Source organism: Perognathus longimembris, chromosome 17 (genome assembly GCF_023159225.1).
Source record: "Perognathus longimembris pacificus isolate PPM17 chromosome 17, ASM2315922v1, whole genome shotgun sequence".
Lineage (NCBI taxonomy): Eukaryota > Metazoa > Chordata > Mammalia > Rodentia > Heteromyidae > Perognathus > Perognathus longimembris.
The window spans coordinates 40,038,688-40,058,608 of NC_063177.1; the positions used below are offsets into that span (position 1 = coordinate 40,038,688).

General features: G+C 48.8%; 1 protein-coding gene and 2 non-coding genes across 3 annotated transcripts; 2 read left to right on the forward strand and 1 right to left on the reverse strand.

The window, feature by feature from the left end:
• Nucleotides 1-2,631: 2,631 nt before the first annotated feature.
• Nucleotides 2,632-5,466, reverse strand: Ccdc200 (coiled-coil domain containing 200). The gene is made up of 4 exons (XM_048366863.1): nucleotides 5,253-5,466; nucleotides 4,316-4,560; nucleotides 3,723-3,819; nucleotides 2,632-2,658 (listed from the first exon to the last, which is right to left on the reverse strand). Exons 1-4 carry the CDS (start codon nucleotides 5,340-5,342, stop codon nucleotides 2,632-2,634), a joined length of 459 nt encoding a protein of 152 aa, XP_048222820.1. The 5' UTR covers nucleotides 5,343-5,466.
• Nucleotides 5,467-9,556: 4,090 nt separating this feature from the next.
• On the forward strand, nucleotides 9,557-9,747 carry LOC125366632. The gene has a single exon (XR_007213924.1). It is a non-coding gene; the product is annotated as a U2 spliceosomal RNA (small nuclear RNA).
• A 1,130-nt stretch (nucleotides 9,748-10,877) lies between these two features.
• On the forward strand, nucleotides 10,878-11,068 carry LOC125366631. Its single transcript, XR_007213923.1, has one exon. It is a non-coding gene; the product is annotated as a U2 spliceosomal RNA (small nuclear RNA).
• The last annotated feature ends 8,853 nt before the right edge of the window (nucleotides 11,069-19,921 follow it).

Genomic DNA, 19,921 nt, shown 5'->3' on the forward strand with positions numbered 1-19,921 from the left:
TGCTTCTACTGTTATCATGAAAGGAGCTCAAGAACAAGCGGAAGGGAGGAAGACCTGGATCCACACAGGAAGAGTCAAAGGCAGTTGTTTTGTTTTTTCCTACACTAGGATTTGAACTTAGGGCCTTGTACTTGCTAGGCAGGTACTCGTCACTTCAGCCATGCCTCCAGCCCAAAGGCAGTTGTTTTAAAAGGTCTTTATTGGGCTGGGAATGTGGCCTAGTGGCTGAGTGCTTGCCTAGCATGCATGAAGCCCTGGGTTCAATTCCTCAGTACTACATAAACAGATAAAAGCTGCAAAAGAAACTCAGTAACAGTGCCTAGACTCTGAGTTCAAGCCCCAGGACTGGCAATAAAATAAAAGGTGTTTATTAACAGAGAATTTCTAAGCCCCACACCCATCCCCATGTGAGTAGACACAGACAGATCAAAAATGTCCAGCTTTATATTGTTTATATTTATATTGTTTTCAATAGCTGTGTTTGATGGAAAAAAAAAAAAAGTCTCCTGGGAGTAAGAGGAAGCTGGTAGACAACTCTCCGTATTTCTTAGTGTTCTAGACTAAGTCAAGGCCTCTAACAATGTGTCCTACTTTCCTGGCTAAGAGATTATCATCTGTAAGCTGTCTTTAATATTCCGATTTTTATTTATTTATTTATTTATTTATTTTTTGCCAGTCCTGGGCCTTGGACTCAGGGCCTGAGCACTGTCCCTGGCTTCTTTTTGCTCAAGGCTAGCACTCTGCCACTTGAGTCACAGCGCCACTTCTGGCCATTTTCTGTATATGTGGTGCTGGGGAATCGAACCCAGGGCTTCATGTATACAAGGCAAGCGCTCTTGCCACTAGGCCATATCCCCAGCCCAATATTCCGATTTTTAATATGCCTGGTCTGTGCCTTTTCCCTCATCCCACCTCATAGGCGCCCCTCAGGAGACATCCTGGGCTGTACTGATGCAGAAATCCTTCAGTCAGTCCCAAAGACAATACTTTCTAGGCTACAATGAAATGACCCATTGATCCCTCAGACCTAGGGTATAAAGAGTGACTGAGGGGCTGGGAATATGGCCTAGTGGCAAGAGTGCTTGCCTTGTAAACATGAAGCCCTGGGTTCAATTCCCCAGCACCAAATCTATAGAAAACAGCCATAAGTGGCGCTGTGGCTCAAGTGGCAGAGTGCTAGCCTTGAGCAAAAAGAAGCCAGGGACAGTGCTCAGGCCCTGAGTCCAAGGCCCAGGACTGGCCAAAAAAAAAAAAAAAAAGAAAGTGACTGAGGTAGCTTTTCTCAGGCTCCCCAGAGCTGGTACCTTACTGAAACCTGATAACCAGGGTCTCTCAGCCCTATCTCCTTTTTCTTTCACCTTAGGCTTTTGAAGTCTCCTGGCTAGTTGGAAAGGCTGATACCTGGGAAGAGAGGCCTGAGGATTTTTTTTTTTAACTTTTTTGTGCCAGCCTTAGGGCTTAAATTCAGGGCTGGGCACTATCCCTGACCTTTTTTGCTCTTGGCTAATGTACTACTGCTGGAGCCACAGCTCCATTTCTGTCTCTTTCTTAAGATTAATTGGAGCTAGGAGTCTCACCGACGTTAGGCTGGCTTTGCACCTTAATCCTCAGACCTCAGCCTCCAGAGTAGCTTACATTTCAAGCACGAGCCACTTCATCTGAGGGGTTTTTTGTTTGTTTGTTTTTGTCAGTCTTGGGGCTTGAACTCTGGGCCTGGGCGCTGTCCCTGAGCTCTTCAGCTCAAGGCTAGCACTCTACCACTTGAGCCACAGCACCAGTTCTGGTTTTTCTGGTGGTTAACTGGAGATAAGAGTCTCTCGGACTTTCCCGCCAGGCTGGCTTTGAATGGTGATCCTCAGATCTCAGCCTCCTGAGTAGCTAGGTTTACAGGTGTGAGCCACTGGCACCCTGCTCACCTGAGGATTGTAATAGGCAAGCTTCTCTCCCCTTCCCAGGGCCAGGTATCCCATGCCCGAGGCTACAGCTCCCTTTTAAGTTCTCACTCCTGTCACAGAAACCATCTAACATCCGAGAAGCCATTATGGGCCAGGCATTACATGTGAATCCACGCCTGCTTTGGTGTGGTATAGTTCTTTCTCCCTCTGGCTATATCTCAGAGGAGCAAAGATCCACATATTGGTCAATATATCTGACTTAGCCAGGCACTCATGGTTCATGTCTATAACCCTAGCTACTCAGGAGGCTGAGATCTAAGGATCACAGTTCAAAGCAAGCCCAAACACAAAAGTCCAAGGGACTCTATCTCCAGTTAATCAGGAGACAAAACAAAACACCTGGACTACAGGTGTTAAGTGGTGTGAGAGGAAAAAGAGTGAGAGCATGAGGCCCTGAGTTCAAACCCAGAACCAGTACCAGTGGGGGGGTGAAAAAAGCAGCAGCAGCAAGGAATTGCCTTTCACTCTCTACATCACCCTTATAGGTCCTCCTACCCTCCCCTCATCTCAGTCTCAAAGCGGACTGGTTCCTTCCAGAAGTCACATTAAGCTTCTGGCTAGCCTCATCTTCTGGCACGGGTTGCTTTTGGAGTGGAGATATTGCTGGGTGGTAAGAAGGTACATTGTGAATTGGTATTCTGGTGATGGCACGGGGGTCCTGAAGTCCATCTCTCTATCACCATTGCTGGATATAATTAGTTGACTGAAAAAGAAGAGAGATGGGAAAGGAAAACAAGTTGGTAGTTACTGGGCCTATTGTTTTTTTTTTTGTTTTTGTTTTTAGAATATTTTAAGCCCTTTGAGGCCAAGGAATAAAAGTAAACTATAGACCAGGTGCCAGGGGCTCACATCTGGGATCCTGGATCCTCAGAGGGCTGGGATCTGAGGATCATGGTCTGAAGCCAGCGCAGGCAGGAATGTCTATGAGGCTTTTATCTCCAATTTATCACTGAAAAGCTGAAAATGGAACTGTGGCTCAAGTAGTAGAGAGCTCACCTTAAACAAAAATAAAAAAGCTCAGGGACAGTGCCCACAACAATAACAAATCAAGTGAATTATAGCAGCTCTGTCCTCATCCTAAACTGATTATCATTCAGATGATGATAATAATTGACTATGTTTTTAATCTACCCAACCAAGCCTTAAATCATCCCCTTTATTAAGCTTCTTTATTATCTGTCTCGCCATCTATGTTTAGTCTTAGCAACAGGTTCTACCCATTTTTCTTTTTGTGTGTATTGGTCCTGGGGCTTGAACTCAGGGCCTGGGCACTGTCCGTGAGCTTCTTTTGCTCAAGACCAGTACTTTACCACTTGAGCCACAGCACCACTTCTGGCTTTTTCTAAGTAGTTTATTGGAGATAAGAGTCTTAGAGACTTTCCTGCCTGGGCTGGCTTCAAACCACGATCCTCAGATCTCAGCCTCCTTAGTAGCTAGAATTACAGGTGTGAGCCACCAGTGCCCAGCTCTTAGATATTTTTATGAGGGTGAGGTATGGAGCTCTTGGAAATGACTTTGAGCTGGAAGCATGTTTCAGCCCTTTCCTGGGAGCATGAAGCCCAGGGTTCCAAAGCCTAGTAACTGAAAAAAACAACACACACACAAAAAAAGTGTAGTAATGTCAGGCCTATTCCTGCTAAGTATTCTTGTAGATATCACACACACACACACACACACACACACACACACACACACACACACACACACAGAGCTAGAAGTTTACTCAGCCAGAGCCTGTCCATCTTTCAAGCTCTGTATTTGTCTCACCGTGAGTCGTGTGTATTTGCTGGAACCAGGTTGGCAAGGGTTCAGGGGACCTGATGAGGAAACAAAGCACAAGTCACTCATCTGGAAGTTTCCAAGGCTAGAACACAGCAAAGTTAGCCTCATTACCCTATGTGTGGGAGCCTAGAGTCAAAGCCATGCCTGCTCCCTGGGGCAAGACAGACTGAATCTACCCTGAAGATTCTCAGCTAGGAAGCCATGCTGGGGGTTCCTGTCCCACACTCCAAAAGGGGTTGGTGTATGTTAATAGATTGCAACTTAGATTCTCACTTCCTCTGCCACCTTCAGCCCCTTGTGCAGAAGTTGGCAGGCTTCTTTACAGCCTTAGATTAGGGCACAAACTCCCCCCATAGGCAGTGACCACCCAGGAGGAAAAGGCAGAGAGTGTGGAGAAGGATCCAACAGTGGGATGGCCCGTAGGAATTCTAGGCTGTAGGGGTGGGAGCAAGGGTCCTCTTTCCTCACCATGGACCCTCCCCGCACCCCACTCACCGGGGCCTGGAAGGATGTTTGGCCCATCCTGGACTCTGTTCGTACAATGGGATGGCTGTCCTGTTTGATTGGTCCCCACTGACCCGAGCTGGGGTCCTTGCCCTTGGGAATCCTTCTGGAGATGGTATTTGAAGGCACACTGAGCAGAAAGGTCTGGCTCACGTTGTTGTGACGGCTCAGGTGGTGGTGGTTGTACCTGGGACTGCGACAGTGGCTGTTGTGTAGATGGCTGCTGTGTTTGCAGAAGTGGTGGCCCAGTTTCCTTGGATTGATGTGGCTGAGTGTTTTTCTCGGGGTTCGGTTCTTTCTGTTGGCACTTCTTTAGTTCCTGAAAAGAAACCCCCCCATCCCCTGCAAGTGACATCCTCACTCAGTCACTGACCCATCTGCCAGAGAAACTTCAAGCAGCAGGGCAAGCAGTTTTCAGTACTAAAGGATAATTAATGATTCCTTGCAAATACTTTGAAACAGCACCACTGCCTGACACCAACACAAGCTGGCTAGGTGCTGGTGGCTCACACCTGTAATTTTAACTACTTGGGAAGCTAAGATCTGAGGATCAGACTTTGAAGCTAGCACAGACAGACAAATCCGAGAGACTCTTATCTACAGTTAATCATTAAAAAAAAAAAATCCAGGGCTGGGGATATAGCCTAGTGGCAAGAGTGCCTGCCTCAGATACACGAGGCCCTAGGTTCGATTCCCCAGCACCACATATACAGAAAACGGCCAGAAGCGGCGCTGTGGCTCAAGTGGCGGAGTGCTAGCCTTGAGCGGGAAGAAGCCAGGGACAGTGCTCAGGCCCTGAGTCCAAGGCCCAGGACTGGCCAAAAAAAAAAAAAAAAAAAAATCCAGAAATAGAACTGTGGCTCAAGTGGGAGAGTGCCAATCTTGAGCAAAAAGGCTAAGGGACAGAGCCCAGGCCCTGAGTTCAAGTTCCAATACTGGTGGCACAATATATGAGAACTGACTCCTTTTCCTGTTCCCTTCTTGCCCTGTGATGGACCTGGGCTCAGGCACCTGCTCTTGTTGCTGTTGGGTCTGCAGCCACCTCCTCCGATCTAAAGCCATCTGTCGGCGCCGGGCCTCCCAGTGGAAGGCACTACCCATGATGGTAAAGTGGTAGGCCCCCGCTGAGAGTGAAGGCAGGCAGAAGTCAGGACATTATCTCTGCCCTGACTCTCCACAGCCTTGTACCCCAGCCCCTTACTGCCTGTAGCCAGAACCACCTCACAATGTGGCCACTGCCAGGGCAACTGGGTGGGCCCATCTGCCTTGTGGAGGGGAGACTGTTCTTCTCCTGGCTCTGGGAAATGCCTATTAATCTACAAAGTAGGGTCCTGACCAGACAAACAACACCATCCAACCTCAACTCAGAATCTCAACAGGCCTTAGGAATCATTTTGCAATCAAAGTCTCCTTGTTTTTCCTTTCTGGCTTGGTTCTCCCACACTTCCCAGGAGGGTTCTAGCAGCACTGACTGACCTCTTCCTCCCTCAAGATCTCTAGAATGACCTTTTCTTTAGTTCTCCATCTTCCTATCCCTCACTGATACCCCCACTCCATAAGTGTTTGTGGGAAGTCAAGACAGAAAGGAATGCAAAGCCCAGCTAAGCGTCATTGGGGACATAGGGAGCAACTTTTCAACCAGAGAACATTTCCTGTTGATTCTAGAGCCTGTCAGTTCTAGCCCTAGGTACTAGACGCAGCTTGGGCTTTTGGTGTCAAATAAAAACTTAAGTTTGATTCAGTTACCTGCTCCCTGAGGGAATCTGGGCAGACCACTCCATATCCTGGAGACTTCTATGTAAAAATTACATGGAGGGGCTGAGAAGGTGGCTTAGCGATGGAGTGCTTGGCTAACATGCATTAAGCCCTGGTTTTAATTCCTCAGTACTACCATAAACAGAAAAAGCTGGAAGTGGCGCTGTGGCTCAAGTGGTAGAGTGCTAGTCTTGAGCAAAAGAAGCTCAGGGACAGTACACAGGCCTTGAGTTCAGGCCCCAGCACTGGCAAAAAAAAAAAAAAAATTACTTAGGAAGTACCTGTTGCCTGGTGCTGGTGGCTCACACCTGTAATCCTAGCTACTAGTGTTGTGCCAAGTTGCGAAACCACCACCAAGAAGACCACCGAGACTCAGACATTCCGAAATGCAAAAGCAAGGCAAGGCTTTATTTAAGCGAGCAACTCGGGCCTCATCCTACCCACCGACACAGCGGAGGTTAGGAGGGGAGCCTCGAGCTGCGGTTACACAGGGCTTATAAAAAGGCAAAAACAAAGTTACAACAATCAGGTGTTCAAGCAAGCAAGATTAGGACACAGGTACAAATCTGATTGGCTCAGGGCTCGAGGCACTCTGGGGGCAGTCAGAGTTAAGCATTCCCAGTGGTTAGAGTTCTTTTTTTTTTTTTTTTTTTTGGCCAGTCCTGGGCCTTGGACTCAGGGCCTGAGCACTGTCCCTGGCTTCTTCCCGCTCAAGGCTAGCGCTCTGCCACTTGAGCCACAGCGCCGCTTCTGGCCGTTTTCTGTATATGTGGTGCTGGGGAATCGAACCTAGGGCCTCGTATATCCGAGGCAGGCACTCTTGCCACTAGGCTATATCCCCAGCCCCCCCAGTGGTTAGAGTTCTTGACTGGCTGGGCCCTAATGGGCTTGTCCTGGGTTTGCTCACAGGGCCTGCTTATCTCAGGTTCGCGTGGTAAAGTGGGGTTCACGTGGTAAAGTGGGGCCTGACTTCAAAGTCTGGCACTTCACTAGGAGGCTGAGCTTTGAGGATCACAGTTTAAAGCCAGCTGTGGCAGGAGAGTCTATGAGACTCTTATCTCCAATAGACGAGTAAAAAAGTTTGAGTTGTCACTGTGATTCAAGTGACAGAGCCCCAGTCTTGAGCACAAACGCTTAGGGACAGTGCCTAGCACCTGAGTTCAGGCCCCAAGACTGGCATACAAAGAAAGAGAAAGAAAGTAGTAGTAGTTGTTGTTTTAGCCACACAGGAGGCTTAAATCTGAGGATTATGGCCCAAAGCCAGCCTGGGGAAGACATAAATGGCTGACTCTTACGTCTGATTAAACAGCAAAAAGCTGGAAGTGGAGGTGTGGCTCAAGTGGTAGAGTAACAACCTTGAGCACTAGCCTTGAGCACCTAGACCTCCAGTTCAAGCCCCACTATCAACACACACACACACACACACACACACACACACACACACACACAAGACCAGATGAAGAACAGGGGAAGGGAAACCGTGACAAACACAGGCTCCACTGTCAGCTATTTTGTGGTTAATTGGAGATAAAAATCTCACAGACTGGAAGTGGCCCAGTGGCTCAATGGTAGAGCACTACCTTGAACAAAAAGAGCTCGGGGACAGTGCCCAGGCCAGTTCAAGCCCTATGACCGACAAAAAAAAAAAAATGTCTCCCAGACTTCTGCCAGGGTGGCCCCAAAGGAAAATCCTGAGATCTCAGCTACCTGAGTAGCTAGGATTACAGGTGTCCAGCTAGCTGTATCTTTTGATATTTAGAATTTGTTTCTATAGAGCCTAATGTAATGTTTACAGCCGTTGTGAAATGTTATGTGATTCAATAATGTCAGTGTGTATATTGAATGCTTGGGCTTTCAATATAGCATTCGTGTAAATCAACAAAATTAATGTACAAAAAAAAAATAACCAGGGGCTGGGGATATGGCCTAGTGGCAAGAGTGCCTGCCTCATATACATGAGGCCCTGGGTTCGATTCCCCAGCACCACATATACAGAAAAATGGCCAGAAGTGGCGCTGTGGCTCAAGTGGCAGAGTGCTAGCCTTAAGCAAAAAGAAGCCAGGGACAGTGCTCAGGCCCTGAGTCCAAGGCCCAGGACTGGCAAAAAAAAAAAAAAACAGATAGGGAAGAGGGGAGAACAAATGACACCAGGCTGAGGAAGCGTTAAGTTAGTTGCCACACACTCCGATGCCTGAATTACAGATATGTCCCCACTCCCCACTCCCTAGCCAGGCACTCTGCATGTGACCACTTCCTCCCTTCTCACAAGCAAAGCTTCCCCTCCCCTCCGCCTGCCAAGTACCCAGGTTAATATAATCCATGGTCGGGGCTTTGCTGGTGGATGCGTAGGTTGAACACCAGTGGCTCACGCCTGTAAATCCTAACTACTCAGGAGGCTGAGATCTGAGGATGGAGGTTGAAAGCCAGCCGGGGCAGACCAATATGAGAGAGTTTTCTCTCCAGTAAAGCAGCAAGAAACCCAAAGTGGAGGTGTGACTCAAGAGGTAGAGCACCAGCTTTGGGTGAAAAAACTAAGAGTACAAGGCCCTGAGGTAAAGCCTCAGTACTGGCATGCACAACACACACACACACATACCACACACACACAACCACCACAAGGCACAGTGCAAGAATAGTTCTCTCCAAAGCATAGTTTCACAAGGTGAGCTGGGAAGAGAGGTTTCCAAGGAGCCGGCAGAGGTCAAGAGGTGAAAGCACCATACTTCAGTGCCTCTCACAGGTTGTGCTAGGCTTCCCAGGCAGAGCCTTACCTGTAGGGCAGCAAATGGCCGAGGGCGTAGGCGAGGGAGTTCCTGCCAGTCAAGGGCAAGATTGAGGCAAGATTCAGGGTTGGGGTAAAGGGCTTCTTAGGCACCACAAGCTCACCCTTCTGGAAGAAAGAGGTGTTTGGGGCCTACAAGGCTCGACAGAGCCCGGGCTTTGCTTTGTCAGTATGTTTTGCAAGCTTGTCTTCCTTCAAGAAAATTTGGGGGCTGGGGATAATGGCCTAGAGGCCATGAGGCCCTGGGTTCGATTCCCCAGCACCACATATACAGAAAATGGCCAGAAGTGGCGCTGTGGTTCAAGTGGCAGAGTGCTAGCCTTGAGCAAGAAGAAGCCAGGGACAGTGCTCAGGCCCTGAGTCCAAGCCCCAGGACTGGCTTCTTTTCGCTCAGCCTCAGTCTCCCTTGGAGTCTCTCCGCGGAGTTGTGAAAAAGGGCGCCGCCTAGAGATCAGACTGGCCTCCCAGCACTGCGTAGGCTCCCGGGAAGGTGGAGTCCGCCCCGCTGGTCACGCCTCGGAAGGGCGGGGCATGCAAATGAAGGCGGCGCTTCGGAACCGCAGACCCGGGAACTCCAGGCCCGGAGAGTTTCCGGTGACATCCGGGGAGCATAAGCTGTCTGCAAAGGTGGATGGGGGTCTTGTGAGGGTGGCGCAAGTAGGCACTGGGCGCGCAGGAAAGGAGGGCGTGGGCGAGAGAGAGCGGTGCCCATGGCACTCACCGTGAGTTGAATGTGTGGGAAGCGAGGTCGGCAAGGCGGAGAGGAGGATAATAAGTTATCGCTTCTCGGCCTTTTGGCTAAGATCAAGTGTAGTATCTGTTCTTATCAGTTTAATATCTGATACGTCCTCTATCCGAGGACAGTATATTAAATGGATTTTTGGAATTAGGAGTCGGAATAGGAGCTTGCTCCGTCCGCTCCACGCATTGACCTGGTATTGCAGTACCTCCAGGAACGGTGCACCCCCGCTGGGGAGTTAAGACTGTTGAAAGTTAGAACGTCCTGCTAGTTATAATAGCTGTTACTTCCGTCTATGGCGCTTCAGGTTTTGCGTTTTCTGGGTTAGCTGCTTGTGAGAGTAGGTTTGGAAGAAATTTCGTGTGTTTTTCTGCTAAGCCCTTTGTAGTTTGGACTGTAATTTTCGCTTTTATCTCTTTTCGCTTTAAGCATGTTTGCAAAGGTGACGTTTTGAGGATAGAAGTAATAAGTTAGTAAAAGTGAGCATTTCCCTTCCAGCAGCAATATCTACTTCCCCCTATATTTTTCTCTCCATACACTTGCTTTTCTCCGTTTCTTGGTAGTGAGTGTTGCATCCCAGGGAGTTTACTGCTCAGGGTACCTAATTACTAAATAGTTTTTCGTCTTTCCAGTTATTATTGTTGAAGTCACCGGCGGTGGGTGTTGGGCAGTACGGTGTGATTATTAGGAAACTACAGCTTTCAAACACCTCTCTAAATAAAAACTTCCTTAGGACTGTAATTTTGCTTCTTGCTGGTCGACCAGTAGAACTTGAGCACGAAACAAATGAGGTACTTCATGCCAGTCAAGGTTCAGAGCACAAGCTCCCCCTTGTGGCGGCCTGCGTACAAGACTCGACAGAGCCTGGGCTTTGCCTTGTCAGTATGTTTTGCAAGCTTGTCTTCCCTTCAGTTCTCTTCAGGAAAACTGGGACCTCGGGCTGCTAAACCACCCGCTTCCCAGACCGTTCTTTCCGCTCAGCCTCAATCTCCCGAGGAGTCTCTCCACCGAGTTGTGAAAAAGGGCGCCGCCTAGAGATCAGACTGGCCACCCAGCACTGCGTAGGCTCCGAGAAAGGTGGAGTCCGCCCCACTGGCCATGCCTCGGAAGGGCGGGGCATGCAAATGAAGGCGGCGCTTCGGAACCGCAGACCCGGGAACTCTAGGCGGGGAAAGGTTCCGGTGACATCCGGGGAGCATAAGCTGTAGGCAAGGGTGGGGGGGGTCATGTGAGGGTGGCGCAAGCAGGCACTGGGCGCGCAGGAAAGGAGGGCGTGGGCGAGAGCAGTACCCATGGCGCTCACCGCGAGTTGAATGTGTGGGAGGCGAGGTCGGGGAAGCAGACAGGAGAGTGTCTGGTTATCGCTTCTCGGCCTTTTGGCTAAGATCAAGTGTAGTATCTGTTCTTATCAGTTTAATATCTGGTACGTCCTCTATCCGAGGACAATATATTAAATGGATTTTTGGAGCTGGGAGTCGGAATAGGAGCTTGCTCCGTCCGCTCCACGCATCGACCTGGTATTGCAGTACCTCCAGGAACGGTGCACCCCTTCTTGGGGGAATTAAGATTGTGTAATATTAGAACGATTTACTATCTTTGAGACTTGGTTCTCCCTTTCTTGCTAGCCCTGGGCTTCGTGTTTATGGTCTGAGTACTGCTTTTGGCTAGCATGTTGCTGATTGAGCCACAGCACCACATCTGCCTATTTTTCTATGCCTGTGGTGCTCGAGAATCCATGTTTAACGAGCCTCTTGAGAGTTCTCTCGGTGGCCTGGTGTATGGTGTACACGAAGCTTTAGGTTCAATTTCTCAGAACCACATATATGGAAAACAGCCAGAAGTGGTGCTGTGACTCAAGTGGCAGAGTGCTAGCCTTGAGCAAAAGAAGTCAGGGACAGTGCTCCAGCCCTGAGCTCAAGCCCCAGAACTGGCAAAACAAAAAGAATTCTTTTCTCTTCCCAGTTTGCTACTTTGGTGTAGGGCTAAGTACATGTCATGCCTGAATGTCTTGTTGTTACATGACATTGAGAAGCCAGAATAACTCCATCTTGAAAGTTCCCCCTTCCCCATGTAACCACTAACAACAGCTAATCAGATGTCTGGAGCCAAGCTAGCAGCTAAGCTCATCCTGACCTCGGGCTGTGCTGATGTCGCCAGAATGTCAGGAGCCAAACTTGCAGCTAAATTCATTCTCACTTATGGCTTGGGCTGTTACCGCCAGGATATGCTAGATGCAAAGGTATTTGTCCACAGCCACTATCCAGAATTGCTTTGTTACCTTGTGTTTACTGTAATCAAATGTTGCAAACTTCTAAGCCTCTTTCTGTTCTGGAATTTTAACAACCCTATGCTATTCCCTGGTTCCAAAACTGCATATAAACTGGGAGTTGAAAATAAACTTGGCTGCAGTCTTGAGTTTCAATCTTGAGATGCAGACCTCCCGTACCCCATCTTTGCCTCTTGTCTTTTTTCTCTTGTCTTGTATTTTTCCTTTTCCTTAATCCTCACCGCCCTCAGTCAGGATTCCTTTTCACTGCCGGCTGGCTCGGCAGGATCAGAAGGCGGTAGGAACGTACTTAAAGTACATAAGATACAAAGATAGGTTGGTCAAGGGTCTTGAGGTTTAGCCCATGTACATTAGCCAATAGAATTGTTAAGTGTTAACCAATCATGTAATTGCTAAGCTGGAATTCCCCTAGACTTGTTGAGCTAAGAAAGGGTTTCGGGGCCTGTACTTTACCAGCTGCGTCTGTGTTGGTGAAGGACCGAGCTTGAGCTGAGTTGTAAATGTTCCTCTCTGTCTGTTGCTGTGCCCGGGCCTGAGGCCTACGTTCCACATTCAGTTTTTCCTCCCCTCAGCAGAAGGCATTTGTTGTGTGTCTTTTTGTGTTTGTTTTTGGCTCTCTGTATCTATTTTTCTGAAACTCATGGTAAGACGGGACAGACTCAGACAACTCCCCCTTCTCTTTTTTTTTTTTTTAGCCAGTCCCGGCGCTTGCCTGACCACTGCCCCTCCCTTCTTTTTGCGCAAGGCTAGCATTCTATCTCTTGAGCCACAAGTAGTCACTTCCAGCTTTTTCTGTTTATGTGGTGCTGAGGAATCGAACCCAGAGCTTTGTGCATGCACAGCAAGCACTCTACCTACCGCTAAGCCATATTCCCAGCCCTCCTCTTTCTCTTTTTTTTTTGGGGGGGGGCTAGTCCTAGGCCATGAACTCAGGGCCTGAGCACTGTCCCTGGCTTCTTTTTTGCTCAAGGATAGCATTCTGCCACTTGAGCCACAGCGCCACTTCTGGCCATTTTCTGTATATGTGGTGCTGAGGAATCGAATCCAGGGCCTCATGTATATGAGGCAAACACTCTTGCCACTAGGCCATATCCCCAGCCCCGCTCCTCTTTCTCTTTTGACAATTTTAAGTACATCAAGAGTAGAGCTCATGACTTCAGTGTGGAAATTAAAAAAGGGAAACATTACTTTTTGTTCTACTGAATGGCCTACATTTAACATAGGATGGCCACCTGAGGGCACCTTTGTCTTAGCTACTATCCTTAAAGTCACAAATGTAATTTTCCTTCGAGGTAGGAGCGGCCACCCAGACCAGATTCCTTAAATCCTGGTATGGCAGGATTTAGTAGAAACTCCCCCTACTTGGTTACAACCCTTTTTGCCTCCACAACACCTAGACCCAACCAGAATTCTGGCTGTTAAGAGTCAATCTAATAAGCTAAACAAAACTGACACTAAGACTCCAGCCTCAGTGCCGCTCTACCCCATTTTACAGGGCGGCTCTGACCAAGACTTGATTTTCCTTCCACCTCCTCTGCCACCCCCATACCAACCTCCACCCCTGCCGGACCAAGCAGCTGTGCCGCCGGCTCCGCCACCCCTGGACAGCGCTGGGGCCGTGGTAATGGATGGTCTCGCAGCAGGGACTCTAGGCAGAACAGAGAGGGCTCTTCCCTCAGAGACTGCCCATCCTCCCTCTGCAGATACCACTGTCCTCCCCTTGCGTGCAGCGGGGGCCCCCCGGATGATACCGGGAACCAGCCCTTGCACTGTTGGCCCTTTGTCACTAGTGATCTGTACAACTGGAGAACGCAGAATGCTCGTTTTTTTTTCTTTTTTTTTTTCAGATAACCCTAAAGCTCTTACTAGTCTTTTAGATACTGATTTGTTTACCCAACAGCCCACTTGGGATGATGGCCAGCAGCTCCTGCAGGTTCTCTTCACAACGGAGGAGCGTGAGAAAATACAGGCAGAAGCCCGAAAATTCGTTCCAGGGGATAATGGGCAGCCCACCATAAACCCAGACATCATCAGGGCTGTTTTTCCCCTCACACGCCCAAACTGGGACTTCAATACAGCAGAAGGTAGGGAGAGTCCAGGTCTTTAGGCGGCTGCTCGGAAGCCGACCAACCTGGCTAAGGTAGGAAGTGTTCAGCAAGGTAAGGATGAAAGTCCGGCTGCCTTCTCACACGCCTATGGACCCAGAGGCACCCGGAACCAAAGCAGCTGTGGTCGTGGCCTTCGTGAGCCAGGCAGCGCCGGACATTAGAAGGAAGTTACAGAAAGTAGAAAGACTGGGAGAGAGAAGTTTGCAGGATTTAATGGAAGTAGCAAGGAGAGTATAGCAAGGAGAGTGTATAACAATAGAGAAAGTCAGGAGGGAAGAGAGGCAAAAGTAAGGACTGAAGAAAGAAAGGCTAGGGCCACAGAAGGTGCCAGGCAAACCAGAGAGATGGCAAGAATTCCCCTGGCAGCAACTGCGGGGAACCCAGAAGACAGAAGACGACGGCTACAAGGTATGACACAGGGCTCTGAAAAAGAGGAGAATCCCCGAGAACAGGAACGCCCCAAGTTGCAGAAAAATCAATGTGCTTACCGTAAGGAATCGGGGCATTGGATAAAAGAGTGCCCAAAGATGCCAAAGGGGAAGAGTTATGACTCAGGAAGAGGCACCCGTAGAGTCCTGGTCACGGACTCAGGAGACCAAAGTGCTTAGGGGGGACGGGGTTCAGAACCCCTCCCCGAACCCAGGGTAACTCTCACGGTGGAGGGGACTCCAATTGATTTTTTGGTAGATACGGGTGTGCACCATTCAGTTTTGCTGAAGCCCCAAGGAAAATTATCAGGAAAAACTTCATGGGTACAGGGAGCAACCGGGATGAGCCAGTACCCATGGATTACCCGAAGAACAGTGGACCTCGGCGTGGGCCGGGTATCCCACTCATATCCCAGAGTGCCCGTACCCCATTTTAGGATGAGACTTATTAACAAAAATAGGGGCCTAAATTCACTTTCACCCAACTGGGAGGTCTGTCCTGGATCAAAAGGGGCATCCTATTCACGTTCTGATTGGTGCCAGTTGCACCAACCACCGTCACCACCAGAGGCTGACATAGATTACTGGCTACAAACGTTTCCTGAGGCATGGGCAGAGAAGGGGGAATGGGATTGACGAAGCACAGGCCCGCCAAGAGTCTGACAGGAGTATCCCATGCCGCTTGAAGCCCGAGCGGGAAGAACTCCTCACACCAGGCGCCTGCTGGAACTAGGGATACTAAGGCCTTGCCAGTCAGCTTGGAATACACCATTACTGCCGGTCCACAAGCCACATTCCAACGACTACAGGCCAGTCCAAGACCTCAGGGAACTTAACAAGAGAGTGATGGACATACATCCAACTGTCCCTAACCCCTATACTCTCTTAAGTCCTCTACCCCCTGATAGACAATGGTACGTAGTTTTAGATTTAAAGGATGCATCCTTCAACCTGCCCCTGGCACCTAGAAGCCAGATCCTGTTTGCCTTTGAGCGGACGGATGCTGAAAAGGGTACCAATGGACAGTTAACACGGACCAGACTACCCCAAGGATTCAAAAACTTGCCCACAATCTTTGATGAGGTACTCCATGAGAACCTGGGTGAGTACTGTTCTAATCGCCCTGACGTGACACTCTTACAGTATGTGGATGATCTCTCGATTGCCGCTGAGAACTATGAGGTGTGCCTGCAAGGTACTAAAGACTTACTTCAGACCCTGGGAAGCCTGGGGTACCGAGCCTCGGCCCAAAGGGCCCAGATCTGCAAACCTGAGATCATTTACCTGGGGTACTTGTGAAAAGAGGGGCAGAGATGGCTAACACAGGAAAGAAAAGAGGCTGTGCTAAAAATACCCCCGCCGTGGAATCCTCATCAAGTGAGAGAAATGTTGGGGTCAGCAGGCTTCTGTAGACTATGGATTCCGGGGTTTGCTGAGTTAGCCAAACCCCTCTATGTGGATTGAATCAGGAAATTACCTATGACACGATGTATAAAGGGGTGGTGGAGAACAGCTGGCTGCAGAACTATCATCCCTGAAAAACTGGGGAACCAAGTACTGCTAAAAATGCACCGTTCTACTCATGTGAGCACCAGGAAGATGCGGGATCTAATAAGACTTGCAAAAATAAAGATTAGGGATGCCAACTCCAAGATTGAGCAGATTGTGACCAACCGCAAAGCCCGCCAACTAACAAATGCAACCCAGAACACCCCGAATCCCGGATCAAGGCAGAGAGGAGATAAGCCAGGGGCATACTGGGAAGTGGACTTCACAGAGGTAAAACCTGGAAAATAAGTCTACAAATATTTGTTAGTTTTTATAGATACCTTTTCAGGATAGGTAGAGGCATTTCCTAGGAAACATGAGATGACACAGATAGTAGCTAAGAAGCTGCTGGAAGGCATCCTACCCGGGTATGGCCTCCCACTAATGATAGGATCAGATAATGGACACGCTTTTGTTTCTAAAGGTAATACAGAATTTAGCACAGGTTTTGGCCAATTGGAAATTACATTGTGCATATAGACCCCAAAGTTCAGGGCAGGTAGAGAGGATAAATGGACCCTAAAAGAGACCCTTACAAAATTGACAACGGAGACTGGGTAGCTCTTGCCCCCAGTGCACTTTATAGAGTGCGGAATTCTCCGTACAAAATAAGCCTCGTCCCGTTTGAGATTGTGTTTGCATCCCTTCTCCCTTAATTCCTAATTTGCAATCATACTTGCTAACTGATTTTGATGACTCTGAACTTTTTTTTTTTTTGCCAGTCCTGGGCTTGGACTAAGGGCCCGAGCACTGTCCCTGGCTTCTTTTCGCTCAAGGCTAGCACTCTGCCACTTGAGCCACAGCGCCACTTCTGGCCATTTTCTGTATATGTGGTGCTGGGGAATTGAACCCAGGGCCTCATGCATATGAGGCAAGCACTCTTGCCACTAGGCCATATCCCCAGCAACTCTGAACTTTTCACCTCCCTCAGGGCCTTACAGCAGGCCCACCAGGACATTTGGCCCCGCTTAACAGCCCTGTATGAGACAAGCCCTCCACCAGAGCCCCATCGCTTCTGCCCCGGAGACTGGATCTACATGAAAAGACACCGTCAAAAGAACCTGGAGACTCGCTGGAAAGGACCCTACATGGTCACCTTGACGACTCCCACCGCACTCAAGGTGGACGGAATCGCCACCTGGGCTCATAACTCCCACACCCAGCCAGCGGACCCGCATGCCGTTTTAAAGGACTTTATCCCTGAGCATCAGTGGCGCGTAACCCGTAATGTAGACAACCCTTAAGGCTTAAACTTACTAGAGCAAAATGATTTTAGTACTTTACTCTCTCCTGATGGCTGTAATAGAAGCGAATAGTCCTCACATGCCTTTTAACTTGACTTGGCAGATAATTAATGCAGGAACAGGTGAGATAGTTAACTCTTCCTCTATCACAGCTCCAAAAGGCCAGGGATGGCCGCAATTACAATTTGATCTTTGCCGATTAGCCACCGGAAGCTGGGACCTAAGGGACTGGAGTTTGGAAGCTAAGGGAAGACCAGAATGTAGAGACACCGGAAAAGGATGTACATTACCCCCAGCTAAAGGGAGGGGACCGGGATGTGGACATGTACTAAACAGAATGGATTTAAGGGAAACAAGTTTTTATGTGTGGGGCTGGGAATATGGCCTAGTGGCAAGAGTGCTTGCCTCATATACATGAGGCGCTGGGTTCAATTCCCCAGCACCACATATACAGAAAATGGCCAGAGGTGGTGCTGTGGTTCAAGTGGCAAAGTGCTAGCCTTGAGCAAAAAGAAGCCAGGGACAGTGCTCAGGCCCTGAGTCCAAGCCCCAAGACTGGCCAAAAAAAAAAAAAAAAAAGTTTTTATGTGTGTCCTGGAGGAGGCAGAGCTAGAGCCCAGGTACAGAAATGTGGGGGAGCCGAGCACTTTTACTGTAAAAGTTGGGGTTGTGAAAACACTGGAACTGTTTGGTGGGATCCCCCAGTGACCACTGATCTGATTATAGTAGAAAAAAGAATCCTGGTTCCGAAGAAAGCAAGCAATCCTCTATACGGAGAATGCTCCAGTTTCTCGTGTAGCCCAGTTTCTGTTCAGTTCAGTGATGCTGGTAAAGAGTTTAAAAGTTGGGAGGCCGGCCATACTTGGGGCCTGAGGCTCTATCAATCCGGTTAAGACCAAGGGCTTCTCTTCACCATATGGTGAGTGGCAAAACCGTTACATACCCAATCAGTGGGACCCAACATGGTAATTGCCCCACCCCCACCCCCAAGACTCCACCTCGGCTTCCTCCCTGGGTTAGCCCTGCTCTGAATATAACAACTGTATCCGATATGGGGAAACTTCCAAATGAAGGTCAGAGCGATAATTCCCTGCTTACCCTGCTTGAGCGCTCAGTGCAGCTGCTGGATGCTTCCAGGCCAGAGTTAAGTGCCAGCTGTTGGTTTTGTGATGATATCAAGCCTCCTTATTATGAGGGGTTAGCATTTCTAGGCTGTTATAACACAAGCTCCAGCCATTCCGCTTGCAGATGGAACCCCACCACCGGCAATCCTACTTTACAACAAGTGTCAGCACAAGGAACCTGTATGATAGGGAAGAAAGGATTATCACCGTCCCCACTGTACAATCAGAGTATAATAATAAACAAGACCTCCCCACAGTATCTGGTTCCACCCGTGGACGCATGGTGGGCATGCTTGACGGGCCTTACCCCTGCGTCCATTCTCAGGTAGTGAATGAAACCGGTTCACCTTGTGTGCTAGTACACTTAATGCCAAAGATCTACCTTTCATTCCAATGATGATGTGCTCCGCCACTTTGAGGGGGAACCGGTAGCTATCATAACAATAGGGGCGCTATTAGGACCAGCAGGAATAGGAACTGGAGTGACTTCCTTGGTGCTACAGAAACAGCCCTACAGCAGACTGCGAGAAGCCATTGACGCTGATATAAAGGATTTAGAAAACTCCATAGCTCACTTGCAGGACTCCCTTTCATCACTGGCAGAAGTAGTGCTGCAGAATCGGAGAGGGTTAGATTTGGTTTTTCTTCAACAAGGAGGCTTGTGCGCCGCTCTAGCAGAGGAATGCTTTTTCTAGGTAGACCATTTGAGAGCAGTGAAAGAATCTCTGAGCAGAGTCAGGGAAGGGCTAGCTAAAAGAAAAAGAGAGCGGGAAGAAGCGCAGGGATGGTTTGAATCCTGGTTTAATTATTCCCCATGGATGACGACGTTAATTTCCACCCTTTTGGGGCCCTTGATTATTTTGCTAGTCATGCTGACCATCGACCCGGCATACTTAATAGATTAGTGACTTTTGTGAAAGATAGGGTAAATACTGTTCAATTACTGGTATTGAGATCTCAATATCGGCCTTACAACAGGAAAGACTGGCCTCGTCTTCCTCGAATCTAATTGAGTTACAGGAACTCAGGAACCACTACCAGTCCCTCAGGACCCAGAGAAAGGGGGGAATGAGAAGCCAGGGTAACTCCATTTTGAAAGCTAGACTCCATCTTAAAAAAAGAAAAAGTTACGCCTCTAGAGGACCTAAAGTTCCAGTAAAAACTGCAAAATGTTCCCTCTTTCCAATGTAAACACTAACGACAGCCAATCAGAGAGGAAAGTACCTAAAGTTCCCGATGTCCTTTGTTTTAAAAAATTTTTATTATCAAATTGATGTACAGAGAGGTTTCAGTTTTATACGTTAGGCATTGGATACATTTCTTTTTTTTTGGCCATTCCTGGGGCTTGGACTCAGGGCCTGAGCACTGTCCCTGGCTTCTTTTTGCTCAAGGCCAACACTCTACCACTTGAGCCACAGCGCCACTTCTGGCCGTTTTCTGTATATGTGGTGCTGGGGAATTGAACCCAGGACCTCATGAATAGGAGGCAAGCACTCTTGCCACTAGGCCATATCCCCAGCCCCATGGACACATTTCTTGCACTGTTTGTTACCTCATCCCTCATTCCCCCCTCCCCTTTCCCCCCCACCGATGTTCTTAAGAGAGCTTACTCAGGGCTGGGAATATGGCCTAGTAGCAAGAGTGCTTGCATTGTATACATGAAGC

What these genes read in the sequence shown, in the direction of transcription:
- Ccdc200 (XM_048366863.1), bottom strand. Translation starts at nt 5,342, where the DNA reads ATGGGTAGTGCCTTCCACTGGGAGGCCCGGCGCCGACAGATGGCTTTA. An exon ending in CCCAACAGCAACAAGAGCAG is followed by an intron (nt 4,561 to 5,252) that starts GTGCCTGAGCCC and finishes GTTTCTTTTCAG; the next exon opens with GAACTAAAGAAGTGCCAACA. An exon ending in GCAAATACACACGACTCACG is followed by an intron (nt 2,659 to 3,722) that starts GTGAGACAAATA and finishes CTTCTTTTTCAG; the next exon opens with TCAACTAATTATATCCAGCA.